The sequence below is a fragment of the Coptis chinensis genome, chromosome 9 (genome assembly GCF_015680905.1).
Source record: "Coptis chinensis isolate HL-2020 chromosome 9, ASM1568090v1, whole genome shotgun sequence".
Taxonomy (NCBI): Eukaryota; Viridiplantae; Streptophyta; class Magnoliopsida; order Ranunculales; family Ranunculaceae; genus Coptis; species Coptis chinensis.
Window position 1 is genome coordinate 79,826,568 of NC_141464.1, and position 23,460 is coordinate 79,850,027.

Consider the following 23,460-nt stretch of genomic DNA (forward strand, 5'->3'; position numbering starts at 1 on the left):
TAATTTACATCTATCGAAGAATGGAAAACATCCGCATCACAATTTTTACTTTTGAAACTACTTGAGCCTGGTAGATGTATAGACAAATGATTGGCAACCTTTCACAATTGTCTTAAATGGGAAGGTTAAGTATGGATGATCAGAAATACTGCAGTGGATGATAATGTTGTGGTTGTGGGATTTTGAATTCACAGGTATTTTGTACCTAACTACTCTAGTTCTTATTTATATGTCCGGTGATACCACGCTGGAGAGAATAAATAAGAAAAGTTTCAACTGATAGAGAAAGTAAGAACATGAATGAGCGACTGAGGAATGAGTGATTTAACTTCATTATTTATCAGTCGGAACAGTAATGCATCCAGCAAATTACTGGCCATAATTGGCCAGAACAGCATTTGATCCTATAATAAACTACACTGTTGGCTCACGGCTCAATTTTGCATGCATACCTTGAAAAAACATTCCAGTTTGCATGCATTCAGGCGAAATACTTTTTGCATGTACTGTGAAACATCCATGCGAAAAACTACACAATTGGTGAAATTGCAAATTTCCACGTAAATGTGAGCAGTCTTTCGCATAAACTTATTTTGTAAATGGTCATGTGTAGTCTCAGATATAACGTTTACATTCGAGATGCCCTAACATATATCTTATCGTATCATGAAGTAATACTTCCCAGAACGGGATAATTCAGGCTTTATCTCGTTGCAATTTTGCATGCTTAAAGGAGTACAAAATGGTTGCAAATTACATCATATTATTGCAGTTAACTGCCAATATTTTGTGTCCGAGCAGGGAATTAAGTTTCACTCGTTTGAGGGAGGATTCTGTTGTGGTTGAGGTGGGGACATGGAAGGTCCCGCTGCTTCAATGTTTAGCTCGGTAGTTCCTTGCACCTGTACAAGTGCACAACCAACGAAATGTCTAATTAGTCTAAAACATTAAACATCATTTTCCCAACCAGGGGATGTTTCATAATTATCTACGTCATATAGATCAAATTAAACCCTTATACAGTGACAAGAACAGAAATCTTCCTCTTTACTATGTGTAAAGAAGGTTTCCCTCCAAATAACAACAGTATAGCCCTGTTTTTGCGCCAGTCCATCTTTCTAGTACTATATAATATATTTTACGTAACTAGTAATGGCAATTCTTAGTACTACAATTACAGCTTCTAACCTGAGATCCAACTGCATGTTGACCATACTCCTGCCCATACTGATTGTTTCCACATTGTTGCACAGGAGGCTGTACTATAGGCTGTAGAGGAGGCTGCACTATAAGCTGCGCAGGAGGCTGCAAAATGCAAGTCAGGGTGACAGTTAGATAGATCAAATATTAGGATTTAGTAGATTCAAGTTTCTTCGCTCACATGGTTGTTCCATATTCTTGACAATAAGAAATTCTATCCCCCAGGTTCTATAACAAAAGATCATGGTCCTATACTCCTATCCATGTCAGAAATCTTGTTCTGACAAAAGTACGTAGGGTTGGAGACCAACCATGTCCCAACAAAAGATAAAACATAACCAACAAGGAAGCCAACTGAACCAACAAGTGTTTGGGATTTCTATGAAGGACTGTACATGGAGAGCAAATCCAGTTCTTGGTTTGGTTAGCTTGGATGAATTTGCACAAGATGATGCTACTTGGATTTATTAGTCAAGCCACATTTTAAGCAATTATATCCAAGAAAGTGCTAACATTTTGTGAGCCTTAGTAATGAGCTCATAAGTCTAATGAGATACATTAACCACCCTTTTGGCCATACCTATTTTGGACTTGCTAAAAGTCCGGATACAGAAATGGTTGTTCAAAAAGAAATTCACATAAGAAACAGCAAATAGTTTTTAAATGCGACCCCTTCTTGGTTGACTATATTACTTACCCCTTCAACTTGTAGGAGCTGTTAAATTTACAACAGTTAGAAGTTAAGCCTTTTGTGTATTATTTATTTATTTGACTGGTTTTGGTTGGCTCATAGCCTCCTGCAAGGGATGACCTGGAGTCAAGGCACACACGCCCGTCCGTGACTTACCTGGCATGGTTCTTTACATGGGGTGGGAGCACGACTCAGAACTACAGACCTCTAAGAAGTTAAGAGTACACAGCAACCAACTAGTATTCTCGCTTGGGTGTGGTAAAAGTTGCAACATTGGATGACCCAAAGCAAAATAAATTGTTACATGAAAAGAGATCTTCCATCTAATTATCATGGAGCTTTCCCCAAGATACAAAATTAAAAAAATATCTTGCCTTCAGGTAGTATCAGTGTTCTAAATTTGAAATAAGATTTAATATTTGTTAACCAGCTGCTTCAGATGCACTTATATTGCCATCTTTGCCAAAAATGTAAAATTTGTCACCCAATTGACAACTACGTTATAAGATCCAAAACTTCTGAGGGGAACAATGTACCTGCTGATAGTAATGAGTGTTCCAGGCCTGTGCTTGTAATGGGGTATGTTGCTGTAGTTGTTGATGCTGCTGCTGCTGTTGCTCATAGTAATAATGCCACATCTGAGGATTAAATACTTGGTTACCCTGCATATGTCCATATTGGACATTGTTTTGCTGTGGATATTGATAACCTTGTACTTGAGGATGAGCAACAGGTTGGGAGACTGGTTGAGGTTGAGGTTGAGGTTGAGGTTGAGCCTGAGCCTGAGCCTGAGCAAAATACAGTTGCTGCATGTTTTGAACTGGCCACTGGTATACACCCATCGGTTGCACTTGAGGAGCAGCTACCTGATGATTTGGTGCTTGGTTACCTGGTTGCAACTGTGGGTTCTGCCATATCTGAGGCTGAGAGGGCAAATTTTGACTGCCAAAAGTTTGTGGGTGCATTGGAGATGATTGATACTGTGGTTGTGGATAAGCTTGCAATTGTTGAGGCTGTTGAGTTTTAGGGGACACAAGAATACCACTTCTAGCATCAACAAGGGCCTCCCCATAATTCTTCCTATACCGATTTTCTTCATTGCCAACACTACGATTGGATGTATGACTTGTGGGTATCGCTCGTTGTGAACGTCGATGCCTTTTTTGGGAACTCAGATCACTGGGAATTTTCTGAGGACTACAATCAGATTGCGCATGAGCTTGACCACTGGATTGTGTGCATGCCAGATTAGACAAAGAGACACCATCAGGATAATCACCATCTCTCTCGGTTCTTCCATTTGATCGAAGCGTCCCACAGTTGTGAGATGTGGTTGGGTTATAATCTTGAGTCTCATCATTCTGAGAATTTATTGAAAGAGTGTCCAGTGACGGCGGCCTCAGATCATCATTCGGTTCACAGTCTGCTTTCTTCTGGACTTCGTTTGCTCCTTCTGGAAATTCTTGTGCAGTAACCAGAACTTGACGATCAACAGCTACTTCATTTAACAAATTACTAGTTTCTTCATTCTGTTTGCTTACATCTTCTCCAGACTGTTCCACAATCTTGGGAGATGCTAATGGTTGCAGCTTCTCCATTGTGCTATCAATACATACCAACTGGGACTCAAAGACAGGAGCAATGTCAGGCTGGATGTCCGTGTTTTCAGGCACAGATGATTTCTGGTCTGGCTGTAATGCCAGCACTGAAATATGAGGCGTTTCATCTCCAGACACAGTATGAGGCAAGGAGATGACCACATCATGCCTTCCTTCTGTCTGGTCATATAAGGTAGGCCTCAGTAAATACGGAAATAACTTTCTGTGGCGACTCCATGCTTTCATCAAATCGTGGATATCTCCATAATAATCCACAAACTGCTGCCCATTAAGATTCATAAGCATAAGATACTAGTTGGTAATAGATTATTATATTCCTACGGTGAATAAATGAAAGAATTTTGTGATACACTGAATTGTGGTTTAGTCCCACATCAGATGGGAACCCATCTTGGATCCTGGTTATATTGGATCGAATATGTCGAGGAGTTTAAGCCCCATACTCATGGATCATGGATGGGCAGGCTTCGGACTTGGGCCTTTGGGTGGTGTAAGTGGGGACAGTATTGACATGTGGCGTGCGTGGTAGTAGGGTCGTTACAAACGTAATGTCAAACCTCAAAAGCAAATACTGTTATAAGACTAAGTAACATAAGAAACTATGATCCTTTTTTCACTATTTCTTTCAATGAAAAACAGTCAGATGGTGAAGCTATTATCTGCAAGGACTTCGACTGCAACTTGGATGTATACTTGACGTTCACGGGTGAAGATTTTTCAACAACACGGAGGGCATAAATACATGGTATTTCCCTGACAGTTGCATGGCAACCAGAACGAAAAATGAAAAATAATTCGAATACCTTTCCAAGCACTTATGCATGTCTGAGTGAATTACGACTGTAATAATAGTGAACACTGAATGACGTTTACAACCCATCAGTACCAAGTACATTTATTAATGCAAGCAAAGACCACTTAAACAAAGTGTCTCTTTGGAGAGAAAAAACCACTTAAACAAAGTGACTCTTTGAGGAAAAAGAAAGTCAGTATAAGCTGAACTGATGAAATGATATTGACCGTTCTTAACTTTTAACAGAATGGAAGTCAGTGATACAGGCTTCTAGCTGTTTAATCCAAAATCCTAGGAGTTAACTAAGTATTGTGATGTATAGAAAACATACAAGTCAGTTTTGGACTGTTCCGTTCAGGTGTTCAGAATGCAACTTATGACTTGTGAGTCATTGTCCATCAAGACTTGGGAGTCCTTAAACCTGTTTGCGGGCTACCATGGTCAGCTTCTTTGGTATTCTTTTCTAGAGATATTTTTGTTAATTCAATAGAATATGTTAATGACTGGAGGAGTAAAAAGACAAACTAACCTCTATATAAAGTTTTGATATATCTTCGCGAATCTTCATTGCTCAAACCATGAGATGCATCTGGTCCTGGAGATATTGCCTTGGAAACAATAGAGTCAACAACATCAACTTGCTTTCGACCATTGTGCATTGTCTCAAAGTTCAATAATCCCTGCAAAAACCGATAATGAGAACTTTCAAAGGAACCTTATCATTTATAAAAAGGAAATGTATACAATAACCTTTTTAATTAAATGCTCAGTGTGTGGCTTTCAGATTACTGTTTATATTCAATGGCCTGAGTCAGTAATGTGGTGATGGATGAAAAATCACAACGTTATTTGAAGAATTTTGGAGATCTCAAAGCGGAAACTTATCATAGGGAGTAGGGATTCCTAGTATGCAGAAATCCTAAGCTTTACATGTTAAAAGGTTAAGACCAATGGAACAGCTTAAAACACACACACACACACACACAAAACAGAAAATAAATATTTAAACCATCAGAGGCAACAGGTATTACCGTATTAGCATTTTAGATTCATTAATTTCAATAATTTGTCAACATAATATAGGCATGCATATAGCTAAGAATCATAACTCCAAAAAAGGACTTACACTTACAGCTGATGAAAGATATTAAGGAAACTGTTGTTAACATCAACCAAATTAGAAATGAATTGAATTGGATTACGAAAAACAAATACCTCTATAAGAACTTTGCAGTGAGGCAAATGTTGAATACCCTTGATTAAGACATCTCTAGCGGCATCAACGCTGCCGGTGACCTGAAACAAGTGATATGATTTAAGAATTATTTACTCACAAGAAAGATCCAGGGCAAGGGCAAAGGATTTAATTGGCTTAATTCACTGCATTTGCAAAGAAAATTTACCAGAAGCACTTTAAAGAGTAATTCAAGTACAACACATCAATAATCAACAGTGCCTCTACAGTCTACAATCATGTTGTCCTTATATGTGATGATTGGTACTGATAACTTATTAAGTACTTCGGTAGAATGCAAATGCAACGTACAATAATTTATTGATAGCTACAACAATTGTGACATTTTCTTAAGCATAATGGGATTCTGTTACTGAAAGTTTTAGCCTAAATTCAATTATCACATACTACATTGGTCCTCCTCATGGGATTTCCCTTGGGGGCCAATTCTTCACCATCCCAACATGTATCTATTCCTCATAAAATGAAACTGTTTGTTTTTCTTGTGTACAAAAAATATTAAGAAAGTGTACGAGTGCATCACTTGGTGAATAAACAGCCTACCATGTATTTGAATCGAGAAAAATTAACCGAAAGCACGGAAAAAATATGTGATTTCTGCTTCTCTATTGCCATTTCAAGCGCTTCTTCGTATACTTTAAAAGCCGCTGCAGGATTCCCCTGACATAAGCAGACAAAACAAGTTGTAAGCATATTAATGTTTCGCCTCACCCAAGATAACTGTTTACCAGAAAGTGCATACCAGCCGCTTTTCCATGTTAGCTTCCCTTGTAACATTTTCAACGAGGTCAGAACTTAACTCTGAATCACATTGACGAAACACAGCACGGGTTCCTAATGCATCTCCTATTTTTTCTTTAAACCTAGCACATAAAAGATGGATAGCTGGTACTCTCTGTTTGGAATACAGTGGACAAGAGACCATAAGAACCCATTATAAGTATAATATTTTATATCTGAAACCCATAAATATCCTAGCTATGCTGGTGTATACCTTCATAAAAACTTGTGTTGCTCGAACAAGTGCAAAGTTTGCTATCTCTCTTCCACCCTTAGTTTCCATAAACTCCACATAACGCATCCAAAATTCAGGGTAGTTAGCACATGGAATCAAGCATCTCTCGTGAAGTTTCACAGTCTGCAAATATAAGATGATAAACATTTAAATAAGACGGAGAACAATAAGACACCTTTAAAACCACCAGGATAGCAAAATAAACTTTACCCAGTCAAAATCTCCTTGCATCTCAACAAAGTCAAGATACTGATGCCAATTTTCTATCTGACTGACATCAAGTGGCTTTACATGGAAATAGGGCCTCCCTATGCGAGTCTCAAAGAAACATATTTTTGCATCCAAATCACTTGCATTCTGAAAGAACAGTTCTCCAGTAAATAAATATTTCTGCAATGCACTGAGCCTACGCAAGCCAATTGTGGGATCAAGGAGGTCTTTAATGACAAAAGAGATATCCTCATCGTCATACGTTTTTACATGAGTTATTTCACCATTGGGTATGGGATCTGATTGCACTTCTGCAGCATCATTACTCTGTAAATTTAGCTCTTCTTCCCAAATAGCAGCCAACTTTTTAAAACTGAAGAAATTTTCATAGAAATCTAAGAATACGGTTTAATGTCATATTCACTGTGGTCCTATAAGAGAGATGCAAAATGATATATAAATAAAGAAACAAAGATGTCCTTGAATAGATTGGAGACGTACCTATCATAATAGCTACATAACTTTTTCGTTGGATGTTTCAGAGTCCGGATGTAAACATGAGCTAGGAAACTCCATTTCTTCTGAGAATACTCAAATTCAATATATTTATCCCATAAAAGATAGCACCGATAGTCGTTTCCAACAAATGAAATTCCTCTTTCAAATAACCTGTCCGAAAAAGTTAAGAAAGAATCATCGATTTTTGTACAATGCTCCATTGTTTTACTACACACAATCCATAAATTCCCTTATTCCCCAATGGAGTGGAATTTATAATTGAGAACAGATAATGGTCAGCAGAAACTGCAGCATGATATTATCTACAGTAAATGCATATTTTTGTTAAGAGAATTCCAATAACATCTTAAAGCCTGACTGCTTAAGATAATGCCAATAACACCTTAAAGCCTGTTTGTTGATTAGGATCCAATCTTAATTCGAGGGGAACCTACATTTTAAAATAGTAGAAAGCTGAAAAGACCTTAACATGAAGACAACAAAACTGCAAAGATGACACGTGTCAAACAACTATACTACTAACTTCTTTCGGCAAGTATAATTGACATGCAAAGCGCTTGCACTGCTTATGCCAAATACACAATGAAACAAACGGATTGGATTGAATATGCATGCTTGCTTACCTACGTTGGGTATATCTAATTAGAGTATAAATATTTGTAAGGATATTTCTTAGTTTTTACAGATTGGTCATAAGGAGTTTTATATAGTATTATGTGGAAACCAATAATAACATAGTTTACCTTCTAACATTTTCTGGATCTTCAAATAACAGCATGGAAAAGCTACAGTAATCAACCCACAGTTCAACACAGTAGGTCGCTGACTGAACCGCACGTTCATAAACTTCAACAACCTTGTCCACAATGCATAAACGCGCTTTGTGACCAGCATACTTCCTCCAGTAACCATAACATAAAGGGAACTCCGACAAGAAACTGTCGTACACTGACGATATCTTCTCCACATCACCCTGCAGTAATTACCCAATACTTAATATAATACATTCAAAGAAAACCATATTACAATCACTACAAGCATCACTTACAGGTGATGTCTTCTCCACCTCTGCAATAAGTGAAGTCCATGTATCAAAAATTTCATCAGACCCAACTGCAAACCAAATTCCACATTTTACTTTGTTAGTTCAGCAAGTAACATTTACCCAAGCTCAAATAAGTCACACAACAAGCCCATCTTTTGTTCTTCTTGAAAACTTAAGATTTTTAAGCTAGTTTTATTAGTGAGTATTAGTGTTTGACGAAATGCCTGAGAGAAAGGAAAATTGGCAAAATGGAAAATGATCGTTACCGTGATTGTTGAATTGAGCTGATTGTTCTGATATTGGCATTGGAAAGGTCTAGTGAGTTATAAATCATCCAAAGCAGGAGAGGTGTTAGCTCTTTTTCTGTACTGGTGGATGAAAATTTTAAAGGTTTGAACTTTTATATGTGTTTCGTAAGTGGTAGTGTTTATTTTCACCCACTGCCAATGGTTATTTTTACCAACTTAGAGTTATATTTGAATTATATTTATTTATTTTCACCCACTACAATGTTATTAAAAAAAATAATAACAAGACAAGAAAAAAATTGAACTTTTTTTTATTGACTTTATTGTTTTTAGCTAGCTTTGATGAAGACGTATATTGTGGATCACTTTTTTGATATTAAGTTTTAGCTCTGATACTTAACCATAAAAGATTTAATTTAGTTTTATTTATTTATTTATTTTTAAAGTCATGAATTTAAGTAAATACAAAGCAAAATAAATCATTAGGGAATATTTCCTAGTGGACGAGTTATAGCTTCGTGAGAGTTTTTCAGTGAAGATATTCACAAACTTCATCTATACTACAACGACTAAGAAATAAAACTATTGTTTTCTTATTTCTACTCCCAATTATCTTTTATATCTCACTAGCAATGAATACAAAATAATCAAGTTGAAACCTAAGCTAATATATGCATAATAATCGATCATCTACGAATAAACATATATACAATGAGTAATACTATGAAATGCACTAACAAGTCCGTTTCTAAAACTTTGGAATAGCGTCTTGAAGGAAATATATTGCTACTCCAGTGTGCAGTGTCCTTAAGCAGATCCTCACATAAAAATCAAGACAAAAATACTTTGATTTTTCCGCTCAAGTTTCACTACTCCAGTGTGCAGTGGGCACACTTTACCTTACAATCTCAATGACATACAAGGAAGCCGAAGTCGATCAAACACATCTGCCACTTACTATCACACTAACCTATTCCTAATTGAGCTAGAGGTCTTTATTAGGTGTTGCGGGGATTAGAAGATGGTTTAAGAAGGAAGGAAATGGATATTCAAAAAGGACAAGTCTGAGATAATAGAGTATTCATATTATGTAACTAGAGAAAACCTTGTTATTTACTTTTGCTTCTACACTTTGTTTCCATCCTTAGTCATATTTTTATTTTTCTTTGGCTTTTGACTCCTTTGATTCTATTTTTAGAGATCTAACTCTTTATTTTCTTTTATTTATTTGGATGAAAACTTTTTTTTTTTTTTATTTGAAGCGACTAACAAATTCTTGATTTCAAAGGTCTTTCTCTTTTCCTATTCTTCATCTCTATTCTCAGACTCATTCAAAGAATGGGCAGGCTGATTTTATTTTTTTTTTTTGTTTTGTAAAAGGGTAAAGAAATTGTGGTTTATGAAAGGCTAAAGAAAGGCTCAGAGGGGCGACTAGCGGAACATAATTCATAGGTTTGAATTTTGGCTATATCGATCCAAAGAGGGCCTAAATTCTCGCTTAAGATATGGTATAGTGATCAAGCAAGTGGACAAGAATTACACAGGCGACAAAAAAGAAAAGGGAGATGGGAAGTTATCGGCAAATTGGGAAAGTCCATATATTGTCCATGAGGTGTGATAAATGGAGCGTATTATCTAAAGAAAGCTAATGGTGAATTGTTAGCAAAACCTCAGAATATCAGTAATCTGAAGGTATTTTATCAATAGTGTATTTTTTGAAATTTTATGGGAAATTAACATGTATAGCAGGAATTTTCAATTCAATACAAATGGATTCACGTTTCAAATTTAAATTTTCATATAAAAAATATGGTGGTATCATATGATTAAAAGTCCTAGGATCAATAAAAATATTGATTTCAGGAATATCGGCAAAAAGTCCTAATATGAAAAATAGGGGCAGATATCAGCATAAAAAGTCCTGGTATCGATAGAAATATTGATATCATGCATATCTACAAAAAGTCCAGATATTAGAAACAGGGGCAGATATCAGGCATAAACAGTCCTGAGATTGATAGAGATGTTGATGTCAGGCATATTGTCAAAAAATCCTGATATCAGAAACAATGGCAGATATAAGGCATAAGAAGTCCTAGTGTCAGTAGAAATGGTGACATCAGGTGTAAGAAGTCCTGTTATCAACAGACGTGTTGGTATCAGGCATATTATCAAAAGTCCTAGTATTGAAAGAAATGTTAATATTAAGCGTAAGAAGTCCTCATATCAACAGACGTGTTGATATCGGGTATATTGTCAAAAAGTCCTGATATCAAAAATAGTAGCAGATATCAGGCATAAAAAGTCCTGAGATTCACAGAGATGTTGATGTCAGACATATTGTCAAAAACTCCTGATATCAAAAACAATGGCAGATGTCACATAAAAAGTCCTTAGATTGACAGAAATGTTGATCTCAGTCATATTGTTAAAAAGTCCTGATATCAAAAACAGGGGAGATATCAGGAATGAATAGTTCTGAGAGGTACAAAATGATAATATCGGACAAGATATCAGCAAAAGATGAGGCATTAGAGATCATTCAGTAATAAAGGTATGTGGTAATTATTTATGTTAATCTAATTATTGCCGAGATTCTTTTTTTGGTTGAGGATATCGAAAATTATATTTTCTTTTACAAGTCTAAATATCGCCGATAAACTCTTTTTGGTTGAAAGTATCGAAAATTAGATTTTCTTTTGGATACAAGTCCAAACATCGCCGATACTCTCTTTTTGCTGAGATATCAAAATAAGATTTTTTTGGATACAAGTCTAAGTATCGCAGATACTCTCTTTTTTATTGAGGATATCGAAAATTGTATTTTTCTCTTGGATTTGCAATAATGATAAATGTAAATAATTTTCTTTGAAAAATATAAAAGGGTATCCAAAAATTGGTATCCAAAAATTGATTTGACAAATAGTCAAATAGCAAAAACTAGTGAAAAATTCATAACAAAAACTAGTGGAAGTTAGAAAGTATAGCAATCAAAAAGTATAAATTGATTTAAAGAGCAGGATTGTTGAGAAGCGCATCAACATCAGAGGGTACCCTCAATATTTTGACCATCAACTTTCATCATCAGAAATCATATTGTTTTTCGTAAGAATGTCAAACATAAGGCCTGCATTTTTCCAACTTATCACCTAAAGAATTTACAGCTGCCATGACAATATTGAATTCAATAACGGCAGCCTCAGCGGACTTTCGACATTTTTTTGTTTTACGGCAGCAAAATCTTCAATCATCTTTTCACAAGTTCGGCATGATCAGCTTCTATATCGGATAAAGTCTTCTCAGCCTTTTCAGATTGCAACTTCATATCAATTCTCAGTTGACGGATTTCCTTCTGGAAGCCGCTATTTTCTCGAATTACTTTATCAAATTCTAATTGCTGAGAAGTCAGGGTTTTCCTAATGTGTCCGAGTTCACAGTCTTGCTTATGAAGCAGTTCGAATTGAGCCATTGCAAGTATTTTCGCCTATGAAAATATCAAAAGCAGATAAGCAAAAAAAAAACAAACAAAAAAAAAACATGAGTTACCTTCTCCATATGATCATAAAACTCAGTAAGGCGCTTAGTGGGATTGATGTCGTTAGCAACAATTTTATCTTGGGGAAGAACACAGCTGCTAGCTAAGGCGACACCTAGCTCATCTTTGTGAGTATCTTTGAAAAGCGAGGCGGTTAAAGGGATTTCACTACCATCAGTAAGGCGAAACACAGGTCTGAAGACTTCTTTGGTATCGGCTGATGAGACAGAATTAAGAGTTTGACCTTTCAGCAAACCCACTCTCTTCCCAAGCATGGCTGGTTTTTCTTTTCTTAGAATGACCAGCAGCTGTCGAGGGTGGGATGGAGGTATTTGGTTGAGAAGAAGTAGGAGCAGAAGTATTAAGTTTGTAAGACCCAAACACAAAATGGACATCACTACATATACATATATAAGATATATAAAACATATGGTATTTCCCAAAGCTCAAAAACGTTTGGGGTAGGCATTATCAACAATTACGAGTTTATCCCCACCAATAGGAGCTGCCACATGCTGGATTATCTACATTGCATTTATAAAACACAAAATTCTCCCTACAAAAAAGAGATACATAAATTGGATTATCTACTTCAATTAAGACTTATTACAAGTACTCTTACTTAATAAATTGTAGGGTTGGTTAAGTTACAATCTCTCTCTTCACTTGCAAATTGTGAAAATTTGATTTTTCCAATCGTTAATTTTTTCTACTAATCTTTTTTTAGTATGAAATGCGAACAAAGACTTGATTTAAGATGCATCTTTTCTTATTGAATTTGTCTCTTGGATCCATTATAGTTATATATATGATTTGCATCATATGTTTTAAACTCGAGGAAAATTATATAATGGAATATGATTTGCATCATTGTTTAAGCTGGAGGGAGCATATATAACATAGCTCTTTGAAACCTGGATTGGCACAGTCTAGATATAAAAATTACTACAATAATGTTAAAAACATTTGTATGATAATAGGCATTCGGTTGAAAAATATTATTACAGTAGAGATATTTTCATATTGTGAGATTTGTTTATGTCATATCAGGTAGACATGACTTGACTAAGAAACCCTAATCTCCAACGTGTAAATGTTATAGTCAATATTAACATCTATTTCTTCGAGCAAGAAATTGCTCTACAAGCTAATTTTAAATAAGATTTATACTATCTAGTTTGAAAATCAGTCGTTAGGACATATTTAAACATATAGTTATATTTTTTTTTTTTAAAAACATATTTTTATTAGATCTTAATAACAAATAAAAAAATATTGGACTTATTAAGTTGATAAGTTACCAAGTTTGGCCTTAAATGTTTTTAATCTCTATCTCTCATATTTTTCTATCTTCAAAACTCAATCTATCTTCTTTCTCCCTCATCAAAATCACAATTTCTTATCTATTTCTTTCTTATTCAACCATATGATCAAACTCGTATTTCTCTATCCCGATTTCTTTGTCTTTCCTTTTAATGGGACTATGGAATCACAATCATTATCGGAAAAAAAAAAACTAAAAAAAAAAACACATCGATCCATATAATTTTAGTATTGTGCATGTTTCAATAAGTTTCATTAAAACATGTATATAGATTTGTTATGATGAAGAAAATTAATAAAGGATGTAAGAATATTTAATCATGCGAAGTGTTTTCTATAAATTATTGTTTTTTTTTTCTTTGCTTGAATTGAACTTCACAAATTATGCAAAGATAGTTTTTTCATACCAAGTCAAATTAATTTGTATGCACAAATGTCTACGTGGTATATGGTATATAGAGTGGCGGTATGCAAAATAAATTTTGGGATTTTACGTTAAAGTTGAAGATTGATTGATTATAACAGTTAATGCAAAGATGATCCAAGTGTTTCGTCCTCTTGTTTTTCAATTTTAGAGAGGTTTTTTGGTTCTCATGTTTGGAATATTTGAGTGCGTTGAGTCTCTAATTTTAGTGAAGGATTAAAACTACAAAGTAGTCATCAATTATGTCATTATTTATTATTATTTTTTTAACCAAAATTCTATAGCAACACACACTTTTAAACCCGAATGAGTGAACAAACTGATGTGGCACTCATCAGGCGTGTATTTCTCCAAGAAGTATTGCAAATCAAGGTCTCTCTGCTTGCCACGTCAGTGTGTTCACAAGTTTCGGTTCATTTTTTGTGTTGTTGTAGAAAGACTCTTTTTTTAATGTGGGTTTCCAATTTATTATTTTGGAATAATGTCCTATACAACTTTATCCTCTCGTCTCTGTTAAAAGTTGGGCATATTTATGGTAGCCAACATGAACATACATACAGTGACACACGTAAGATCTTTACAACAAATGCAACGATGAATGCAATATTGCACTAGTTGACAAGTTGATTTTACCTGACATCGACAAAAATAATGCAATAAACTAGATTCAATCAATAGAGGTTTGTCTTCACATGAGTGGATTTAACTCTCCACCTCTTTCTATTTATCCATTTTTTTTTTTTAAGTGGTGATGTTTACGTAGCCTTAATTTAAGAATCTAAAAGTAAGCTAAGTAGTTTTAGTATAACTCAATCATCAAAAATCTTTCTCACTAGTTTTATTTGAACAATTCTAGTTGTAATGTCATCCTTGTCTTAAGTTGGAACGAACCCTTACTCTAACAATACACACGAAGAACGTGAGTAAATAACTTGAGTGTTGGTACGAAAACGGATAAAGAAACTTCAAATCTTTACCCCGCAAAAGTGCTAACATCAATAGACTTGCTAGTGTTAACTTGGAAGTATATAGTTAAAAATGTAATTTTTTTACTACCCCCAAGTCCATTTCCTAAGACGCTAATATATGTTTACTTCCCATCTGACTTAATTGTAATATGCAACCTTCATCTGATGGGCAATTCTTAAGTTCTCTTAAGTTATACTCACTGATTATTTTTAAGATAAGGTCCCCCAGCCAATACAAAACAATGTCAGAGATATTCAAAAAGGATCCCACTTGAACACAGTATAAGCTCGTTGTATAAACCATTGCCTAAAATCCAACTCACTGAATTTTTTTAATATAAACAATGGTTGTTATAACAATATGACTATTCTGAATGTGAAGTAGTACAATTGAAGAAACTATTAGTCCCTTTTCTGCCTCCATCAACAACATGAGTATTCTGAATGTTAGTAGTACAATTGAAGAAACTATTAGTCCCGTTTCTGCCTACATCAGTCGATGCTTAAAACTGATCAACGCCAAAAGGAACACTACATTGCATGGTCTAACTCCAGTAGCACCAATTGTTAAGACTCCCAAGGACATAAATAGTACTCCAAATTCAGCATTTGTGCATTTTGTAGTAGCAGTTTTGTGGATGTTATTTCCTCCCTCATGAGGTATTGTTGCTGAAAGGCACACCTTTCGGTAAGTGACGTTGGTCATGAGGGACGATCATTGAGAGCTGATGAAGGATACCATCATCAAAATTTTGACAATAACTATACAGATCATAGCTAAATTGCATACTCTTCATGTTAGATTTACCGAATTGTCTCCATTGTGACTTGAACCTCCAAAATAACCGCCATACAGCAGTCACTCCATCCCACCAGCTAATTGTTTTTTTTTGTTGTACACGGCCAAGAGTAACTGCATTCCCTTCACCTGTGAGTCTCCTTTCCCATGTCATGAATATAATACGATCTTCTTCATACTTCCCATACTCAAGAGGCTCCCACACTCAACTTCTCACACACATGCAGCTGCTTTAAGTTATATAGCCAACTCAAAAGAATGTGATACTAGAGCTACATATATATTACTACCACTATCAATGTTCACTAAAACTTGCTATGCAATATTCTAAGTAGAAAGGATATTATGCTGACTTGAGTGAGTGAAAGAGCAAATATACGTTTCTATAGAGAATGGAATGATGAGCTATCCATAACGATACGGCACACATCTGTGCATATCTCTAGACATGTTTATGCAAAGATCCTCGAGGTTCACAATCAGAGCGGAGTTTAGAAGAGTAGGACTAAGTTAAAGCTCCAAGTGAAGCAACATTAGTAGTGGCAAAGAACATTTTTAAAGGGGATCTTTCCATTTGTTACTTTCAATAGTCATCTAAGCATAAGTGGAGCAAAAGTAAGCTGAAATATCTCCGTGATTATTTCTTGCCAAAAATCATAATCATAACTTTGTTCTAGACTTCTTTTCCTAGAAAAATGTCTGGGATTAACCGATGAAAACTGTGGAACTCATTTTATTAATTGAGAACTGAAAGATAGACTTTAAAACAAGGGAATGTGTACATCTTCATAAGTAGAGGTGCAAAATAAGTACTTTTACCATTTGATTATCTTTAAGAAAAAGATTTGAACAAATGGAATGATCCGAAGAAAGGAAATCACAAATTCACAATTGATGTAAGCATAGCAAATAAACTATCTTACAAAACTGCATTGCCTGAGCTGTCCAATAATCTCCACATCTTGTTGGGTTACCGGTTTGTCATTAGGCAACATGGCACTTGCATCCTATAGATAGCTAGAATATCAGTAAGTCTCCTTATATAGACCCTTTAAACAATGTATAATTATGATTTAAGTTGATATAAACACAATTTTTACCATAAGGGCATCAGCAAGCTTTGTTTTGCATTCATAGTTGCCGCAGATTGAGCCATGGCGCCTACACCACCAGGAGTGATGACATTACTACGGGTTGCTCTAACCTATTCTGCTTGAATCGTTGCTCTGATCGACTGGCTTATCACTTGCTATTAATGTAGTTGCTTCGAGTGCTTCTCCAATGCTTATTTTCATTGAAGTCGATCTATCTTCTAGTGATTGGTTGCCATTGCGAAGCCCATACAGATAAGGTTCTGTTGCCGAACCTCTCTGCTTTCAAGACTAGTACTATCTGAAATGACATTAACAGGAACCGTCAAACTTGATTAGGGGGATAGATTCTGCAAGTCGTCCTTCTCAACGAATAATTGTATTCCCCATTAAATTGGAACCTTGAAGATGCATGGCATATAGGCACCATGTCTCTAAAAAAAAAACGGCACCAATCTTCCTGCCCTCAATTGTGTTTCTAGTATCGTATCCATAGTTTGGTATTTTTCATCAGATTATATTACTTCAACGTATTAAATACTTTTCTGCTCGGTGGACCATTTATCAAGAAAAGATATAAGTCGAGAGGGAGATAAATCGAGACAGTATAGTAAAAGCTAATTGCCAATTTGAAGGTCATATGAAAGATCCACGTGGGAGAAACCCCAACCAATAGTGATCTACGTGGATCACTCCTTAACATAGAAAGTGCCACCTAGGAAAGAAAATATCCACCTAAGATGTACTCTTCTTTAATATAGAGAGAGAGGTGATATAGGCCCTTCACATTGGGCCAAAAACTTATAAGGTAGGGTAGCGTACTCCCAAATGAATTTCAAACAAAATTGGGTTCTACAACTACATCAAATATCGACCAAAATCCACCAACTTTCAAAAAATCTTTCAGGTATAATACACACATTGGGTACCAAAAATTGACTTCTTGAAACGTCGATCCATTTCAAGGCTTGAGAGCCACGGCAAGTCCAAGCCTAGGAGGTGCACTGATGGCTTTAGAATCATATTCTGCAGAAAACGTTATATGTGACTTGGGTCTCCACTCTCGCTGGCATACCACCCCAACTATCCCATTGTTCGAAATGCGTGCTTTTATCAATGTAGAAGGATCAATAGCATGTGAGCTTCCAAAGGTGAAAGTATTTTCATAGGTCGTAAATTTGTGAGTCATCTCAGCAGCAATAGTAGAACCATTAATTGGCACAGACTGAATGAAAGACAACTTCAAGGTCTCTCCTTTATCAGCCCTACATCACCCAAATATGTAACATAAGTTGCAAAGTCCTACATATAGCCCAATCTGACAGATAAATACATGAACAATAATTAGACTTAACTTCCCTACATTGACTAGATGTTGATAAATCACAGCACTCGATATCATCATTTATCAAAACCATTTTATGAATTCAGCTTTATGGCCAGGGTAAAAGGGTAAGGACAATGAAGACCCATCTGATAATAGCATGTGGCAATCCTGACATATCAACTTGGCTGTCCAAATTCCAAATATGTTGTCTTACCATGTCCTTCTGACAGTGCCACAGATCTAGGAAACTTTTCTAGCCAAGATCCAGGAGGATATCTCAAGGTGGACCTTGGGATCTGATGTTGCATATAGAAGAATAACAATTTTGGGAGAAAACAATGCATATAAGTATTTACCATAATAATGTTACAAGTAACTTCATATAAACTAATAATTGGTCATAGACATAACATGCAAATGACTCTGGTTGACCAATAACTATTCGGCCCTTTAGATATTAGTCAAACCCAGAAATCCATCCCACTAAAAAAATGCAAACTTAAAACTCATCAAAGAGTTAATAAGTAGGGGAAGAAAAAGGAGAGAGAATGGTGTACATACAGAACAAGAGCAGCAGAAAGATCCGGCGTATTTAACCCTATCCCAACATTGTACTTGGTGAAGGAGGCAGTCGAGGTGTCAAATCCAACTTCACCACCAAGGCTATGCTGTTTGCTTCCAATGGCTGCAGCAAACTCCAGAAACGGGGAAGGAGTCAAGCCAATGCTGGAATTTATGGTTGCATGATGATGAAGGTACTGCAAATCCAGCTGATAGCAGACACACGTAAAAGAAAAGAAATGTGTTTTAGTAAACTACAGAAGTTCTGATAGCAAAACTTAAGAGAACCTCGTAAGATTCAACTGAACAAATGTTAAGAGACAACATGAAACATTTTTTAGTAACAACAATGCTATCATCAAGGACTGGACCATCTATTGGTTCTGACTTCTGAGTACCAAGCTTTTTTTAAGCTATTGATAAGATAATTTAATTATATTGATACAAAAAAGTCGAGATAATCTACAACAGAAATTGTTAACTTTGCTAGAGTTATCACAATCAACTAACCTTGACAGACTTATGATCAGGTATTTTAAAGCTGAGTGCCGCCTTGGTAGATGGAACGATTTCATTCACAGTTACGGTTGTTGATACCTGCGAGTATGCGTAGTTAGTAACCTAAGCAATTAATGCTTGTGATCTTATACCACACGAAAAACACATGGCAAAGTCCAAACAATAGCATGAGCATGCAGAAATTGACAACGAACCAACAAAGACATACAAAAATTATAAAAAAAGATTTGGCAATTCTATTGAGAAATCTCAACTTACATTAGAACAGGTATCAACTTTAACATCCACTGTCGTACCACTGCTCTTGTATTGCGTGCTAATATCACCGACAAAAATTTGATCCCTCACCGAACCAGCAGCAGTGACTAACTGCCACCAAAGAAATACTTTGTACTTGGTAAAAGGGATAACTAATATAGAACTGAGTGATCCGTACATTATTTCAGTTAGGATGTCTTCTGAAAAGGTGTCGATAAATTGCAAGTATCTTGTACTTAATCTGTAAAGTTGAGGGTTAAAAAGAAGATATTACGAATCTTTTGATACTAAGTGGTCCACTTTAGCTTAGATGCACTTAGAGGAGAATTTCTTCTCTTGCTAATTTAATTGGATAGTTATGATAAATTTCATGGAAAAGGACAAGGAAAGGCTAATTTGAAAAGATTTGTATTCACATCAGATGGCATTTACCAACATATACGTCTATATGGATATTTTTGGAGACTATGGAAATTATTTTTGGAGAGTAATGTAAGATTTGATTGGTATGTGCATCTCTATCCCATCCTCTTTAGTTGTCATAAGTTCTCCACACCTAGATAAATAGTATCAGCTCCCCACCTCTTCAGACCACCAAGTCGGGAGAACCTGCTTCTTAATATATCTTTTTTTAAGAACTTAAAAAGCTTAAAAGTGTGAATAAATATGTACCAATCCACTGTCGCTTGGAATTGTTAGAATGAACTTGTTATCAAAGTTATAGTCTTTGGTCAAAACATCTGCACAGGAAACAGAGAATTATTTAAAGATGATAGATAAATCGGAATCTCTAATGAACTAGATCGATAAATGTGATAGGGAATCAGCTTAGACTGACTAATTGTGGAGAAAAGATTCAGGTATGGAAAGAACTAGGAGCTTATTGCCACACCATATCATCCTTGTAGGCTGTAGCAGTAAACTAAATCAATATATGTGATATAGACTCAGCATAGACTAAATAATCTGAGTAATATATAGTATGCTTACTTATTTCCATGTCGCATTACCCTAGTTCTGTTAGTCTTCCATTAACACTTCTCAACTTTATATTCTTTTAAAACTATGATTTGACCAATTCTTAGGTATTCTAGTCATCTTTTTAGCACATTCACATCTATAATAAATAACAAGTTGTGGTCTAGAGGAAACAATCTTATCAAGTTTTGAGATTTTTCCTGAGGAACAATACAGAAAATATCAAGGTTCTAGTCAAGTGCTCTTTTATTAAAAATGCGTGATTAATCATGATGCAATTCACTAGATTGACGACTTTGTCAGATCAGCCGAAAAATTCTCTGCTATATTTCTCTTGATGATGTTTTCTTTTTTGGCAGAATAGTATCTGAATTTCATTAGCTGAGCCAGGCCCAATCTGTTGCTCAAATGAGGACATCAGGATGTCCTCACCTCACGACTTGATGTGCGGATCGATTTGGTTTAATTTTTAAGTTCTGCAATCCTCATGGCCTCATCCGCCACCAATGTTCTTGAGGGATGAGAACAAGGTGGAAATGCCTATTCAATTCTTGATTACTTTAAGCTAATCTCTAAAGGATTTAAATAGCAATGTGGCACATCATTATTGATTATTGCTAGAAGCATATCCAATTTTTTGTGTTATAAAGGGTATTCATGATCCGTGACAAAATGAACTTATGCTCAAACTCCGAACAGTTCTGCTATGACTAAATCTCTTATATTTATGGTGGAACTTATACCGAAGATGTTAATACAAGAATCCAAGACACTAACCTTTTACTCTTTTTCCAATGTCGGAAAATGGAGCTGGGCTGCTGGGCATTCCAAATTTAACTGAAGACTTATTCTGCAACCAGTTAAAAATACAGTTAGCACACAAGAAACAAGCACTACAATATCAAATGAAGTGGGAGACTAGTCACTAAACTTCATATGATCATCACTTACACCTATCCTTATTACTGAATAAACATGCTCTTTCCATATAACATAAATGAAATGACAACTATAATTAGAAAAATATAAACATCTAAAACTACCACATACCACTCAACAGTTCATTTTACAGAAAATAATGGTGTTCAGTTTTTACAATAATAATATATTCTTTTAAACAATTTTTGTGCCAAGTGGCATTCAATACAAATGTTCTCTTTGATTTGATAATATTTAGATTCTCTTGGAGATCATTCACAGAACACGTTTTTATAGGCTAGATTCTCTTGTAAAAAATAGCCTAAATAACCGTAATCATAAATGATATGAGCAAAAAAGACGCTTAAATAAGGGAGGGGGAACAATGTGACAGTGGTACAAGAAAAAGGCTATATAACTCTACATTTCCTAAATTGAGCACACAAATATAAATACAAGAATCCTTAGTTTTAGCCTTCCTAAACTAAAAATCAGTTTATTGATAAATACAACCACACTTAATGTAAAAAGTAAACCCGCAATGGCTTCAGCATCTTTTTTTAAAAGAAGTTCTAGTCTAAAGTAAACTAAACCTCTCTACAAAATGGACTTGCTTAGCCTATCATAGTGGCTCAACACTACGAAATATTTGTCAGTCCAAAAGAGAAGTAAAGCTACAATTGGTAACTATTTCCTCTACCAAAAGTCGTAAACGCAAACCCCTTCAAAACTTGCTTCCCATTTCACAACTTCCAAGCCTACATGAACTTGTGACGTCAGAGCTACAATTACTACCAGGTAATACCCACATTCTAATTACTTCCACCCCATTTCTCAAAATCAAAATTTCTACAACACCTTTAATTCCAATTTCTTCCACACACTATATATATTTTAACATTGAAATTAAGCAATTTGAGAACATACCCAAGTTTAATGGCTTACTAAAAAGTAATAACAAAGGCAATTCAATCAATCAAATAGCAAAAAAAAAAAGTTTGTTTACTTACTGAAGATAGTGTTGTTGCCATTTGATGATGAAGCGTTTGACAACAACAACAACAACAAGGAAAAGCAGGTCTTTACTACTACTACTACTCTGTTGTTGTTGTTGTTGTCGTCGTCGTCACTTTGTAGTACACAGCTAGATTTTCAATTTCATTTTTTTAGGGTTTATTGTAATCATAATTTCGCGACATTCCGTGAACGATATTTTCAAAATTCGGCATGAAATATATCTTGTGGTATTCTCGGGACGATATTTTGGGCCCTTGAAATATTTTAGTGTTTGTGGCAAGGCCCAAAATATCGATATCGATGAATATATCGGTGTACCCAAAAACCGATATATATCGGATATATCGGATATTTCGGATATATCCATTTTTTTGGTAACTAGTCCAAACTATTTAAAATATCGGAAATATCGGATATATCGGAAATATAATATCGGAAATATCGGATATATATCGGAAATATATTGGAAATATCGGATTTATATTTTAAAATTGTCAAAAAGTCAACCGATATATATCGATTATATCGGAAATATCGATTATATCGGGCGATATAAAGTTTCATATCGGAAATCCGATATATATTTATATTCGGTGGATATATGTCAAATATCGATGTTAAAAAATAAATATAAATCGGATATATCGGCGATATTTTGGTCCATGGTTTGTGGTACTCTATACTGGAAATAATTATTTTAGACACATTTAGGTTTCTAAATTATTATTTTTTATTAGGCGATTCAAGACAAAATAAGTTATTTATTATAATATATATTGTGGGACTATTAAGTACATCATATTAAATTCTAGATACTTTACGTTATTTAACTTGAAACTAAAAAAAAACGCGTTTTTTTCTCCTCTTTTAAAAACAAAAAAAAAAATGTTATTGATTTATTTTCCAATAATTTACCTCTCTAGCAACATTTATCTCACCAATAAACATGCATGAACACTTGTTTTTTATTTGAATTAACTATACAAAAACAAAAATAATGAGGATGAATATCAACCTAATGAGGATGAAGAAAAAAATTCAAAATCAAAATTTGATGAATGAGAGAATTCAAAAGATTACTTTATTTTATCTAGCCTAAGTCTCAATCAACAACTAATGATTTTGAATTCAGAACAAGATCATGTGT

At 35.0% G+C, this 23,460-nt stretch overlaps 2 protein-coding genes across 2 annotated transcripts; both read right to left on the reverse strand.

Annotated features, from left to right (window-relative positions):
- Positions 1-678: 678 nt before the first annotated feature.
- LOC147478481 (pre-mRNA-processing factor 39-2-like) lies at positions 679-8,793 on the reverse strand. Its single transcript, XM_086584257.1, is given in 14 exon segments — positions 679-902; positions 1,189-1,305; positions 2,428-3,768; positions 4,833-4,859; positions 4,861-4,983; positions 5,519-5,599; positions 6,102-6,218; positions 6,301-6,453; positions 6,553-6,696; positions 6,784-7,156; positions 7,285-7,452; positions 8,046-8,275; positions 8,351-8,415; positions 8,614-8,793. Coding segments are annotated over 14 exon segments (3,069 nt in total). The 5' UTR covers positions 8,654-8,793; the 3' UTR covers positions 679-812.
- Positions 8,794-17,505: 8,712 nt separating this feature from the next.
- VDAC4 (voltage dependent anion channel 4) lies at positions 17,506-22,446 on the reverse strand. The gene is made up of 7 exons (XM_086583503.1): positions 22,307-22,446; positions 21,156-21,228; positions 20,073-20,140; positions 19,401-19,511; positions 19,134-19,220; positions 18,624-18,832; positions 17,506-18,000 (listed from the first exon to the last, which is right to left on the reverse strand). Exons 1-7 carry the CDS (start codon positions 22,325-22,327, stop codon positions 17,697-17,699), a joined length of 873 nt encoding a protein of 290 aa, XP_086439629.1. The 5' UTR covers positions 22,328-22,446; the 3' UTR covers positions 17,506-17,696.
- Between the last annotated feature and the right edge of the window lie 1,014 nt (positions 22,447-23,460).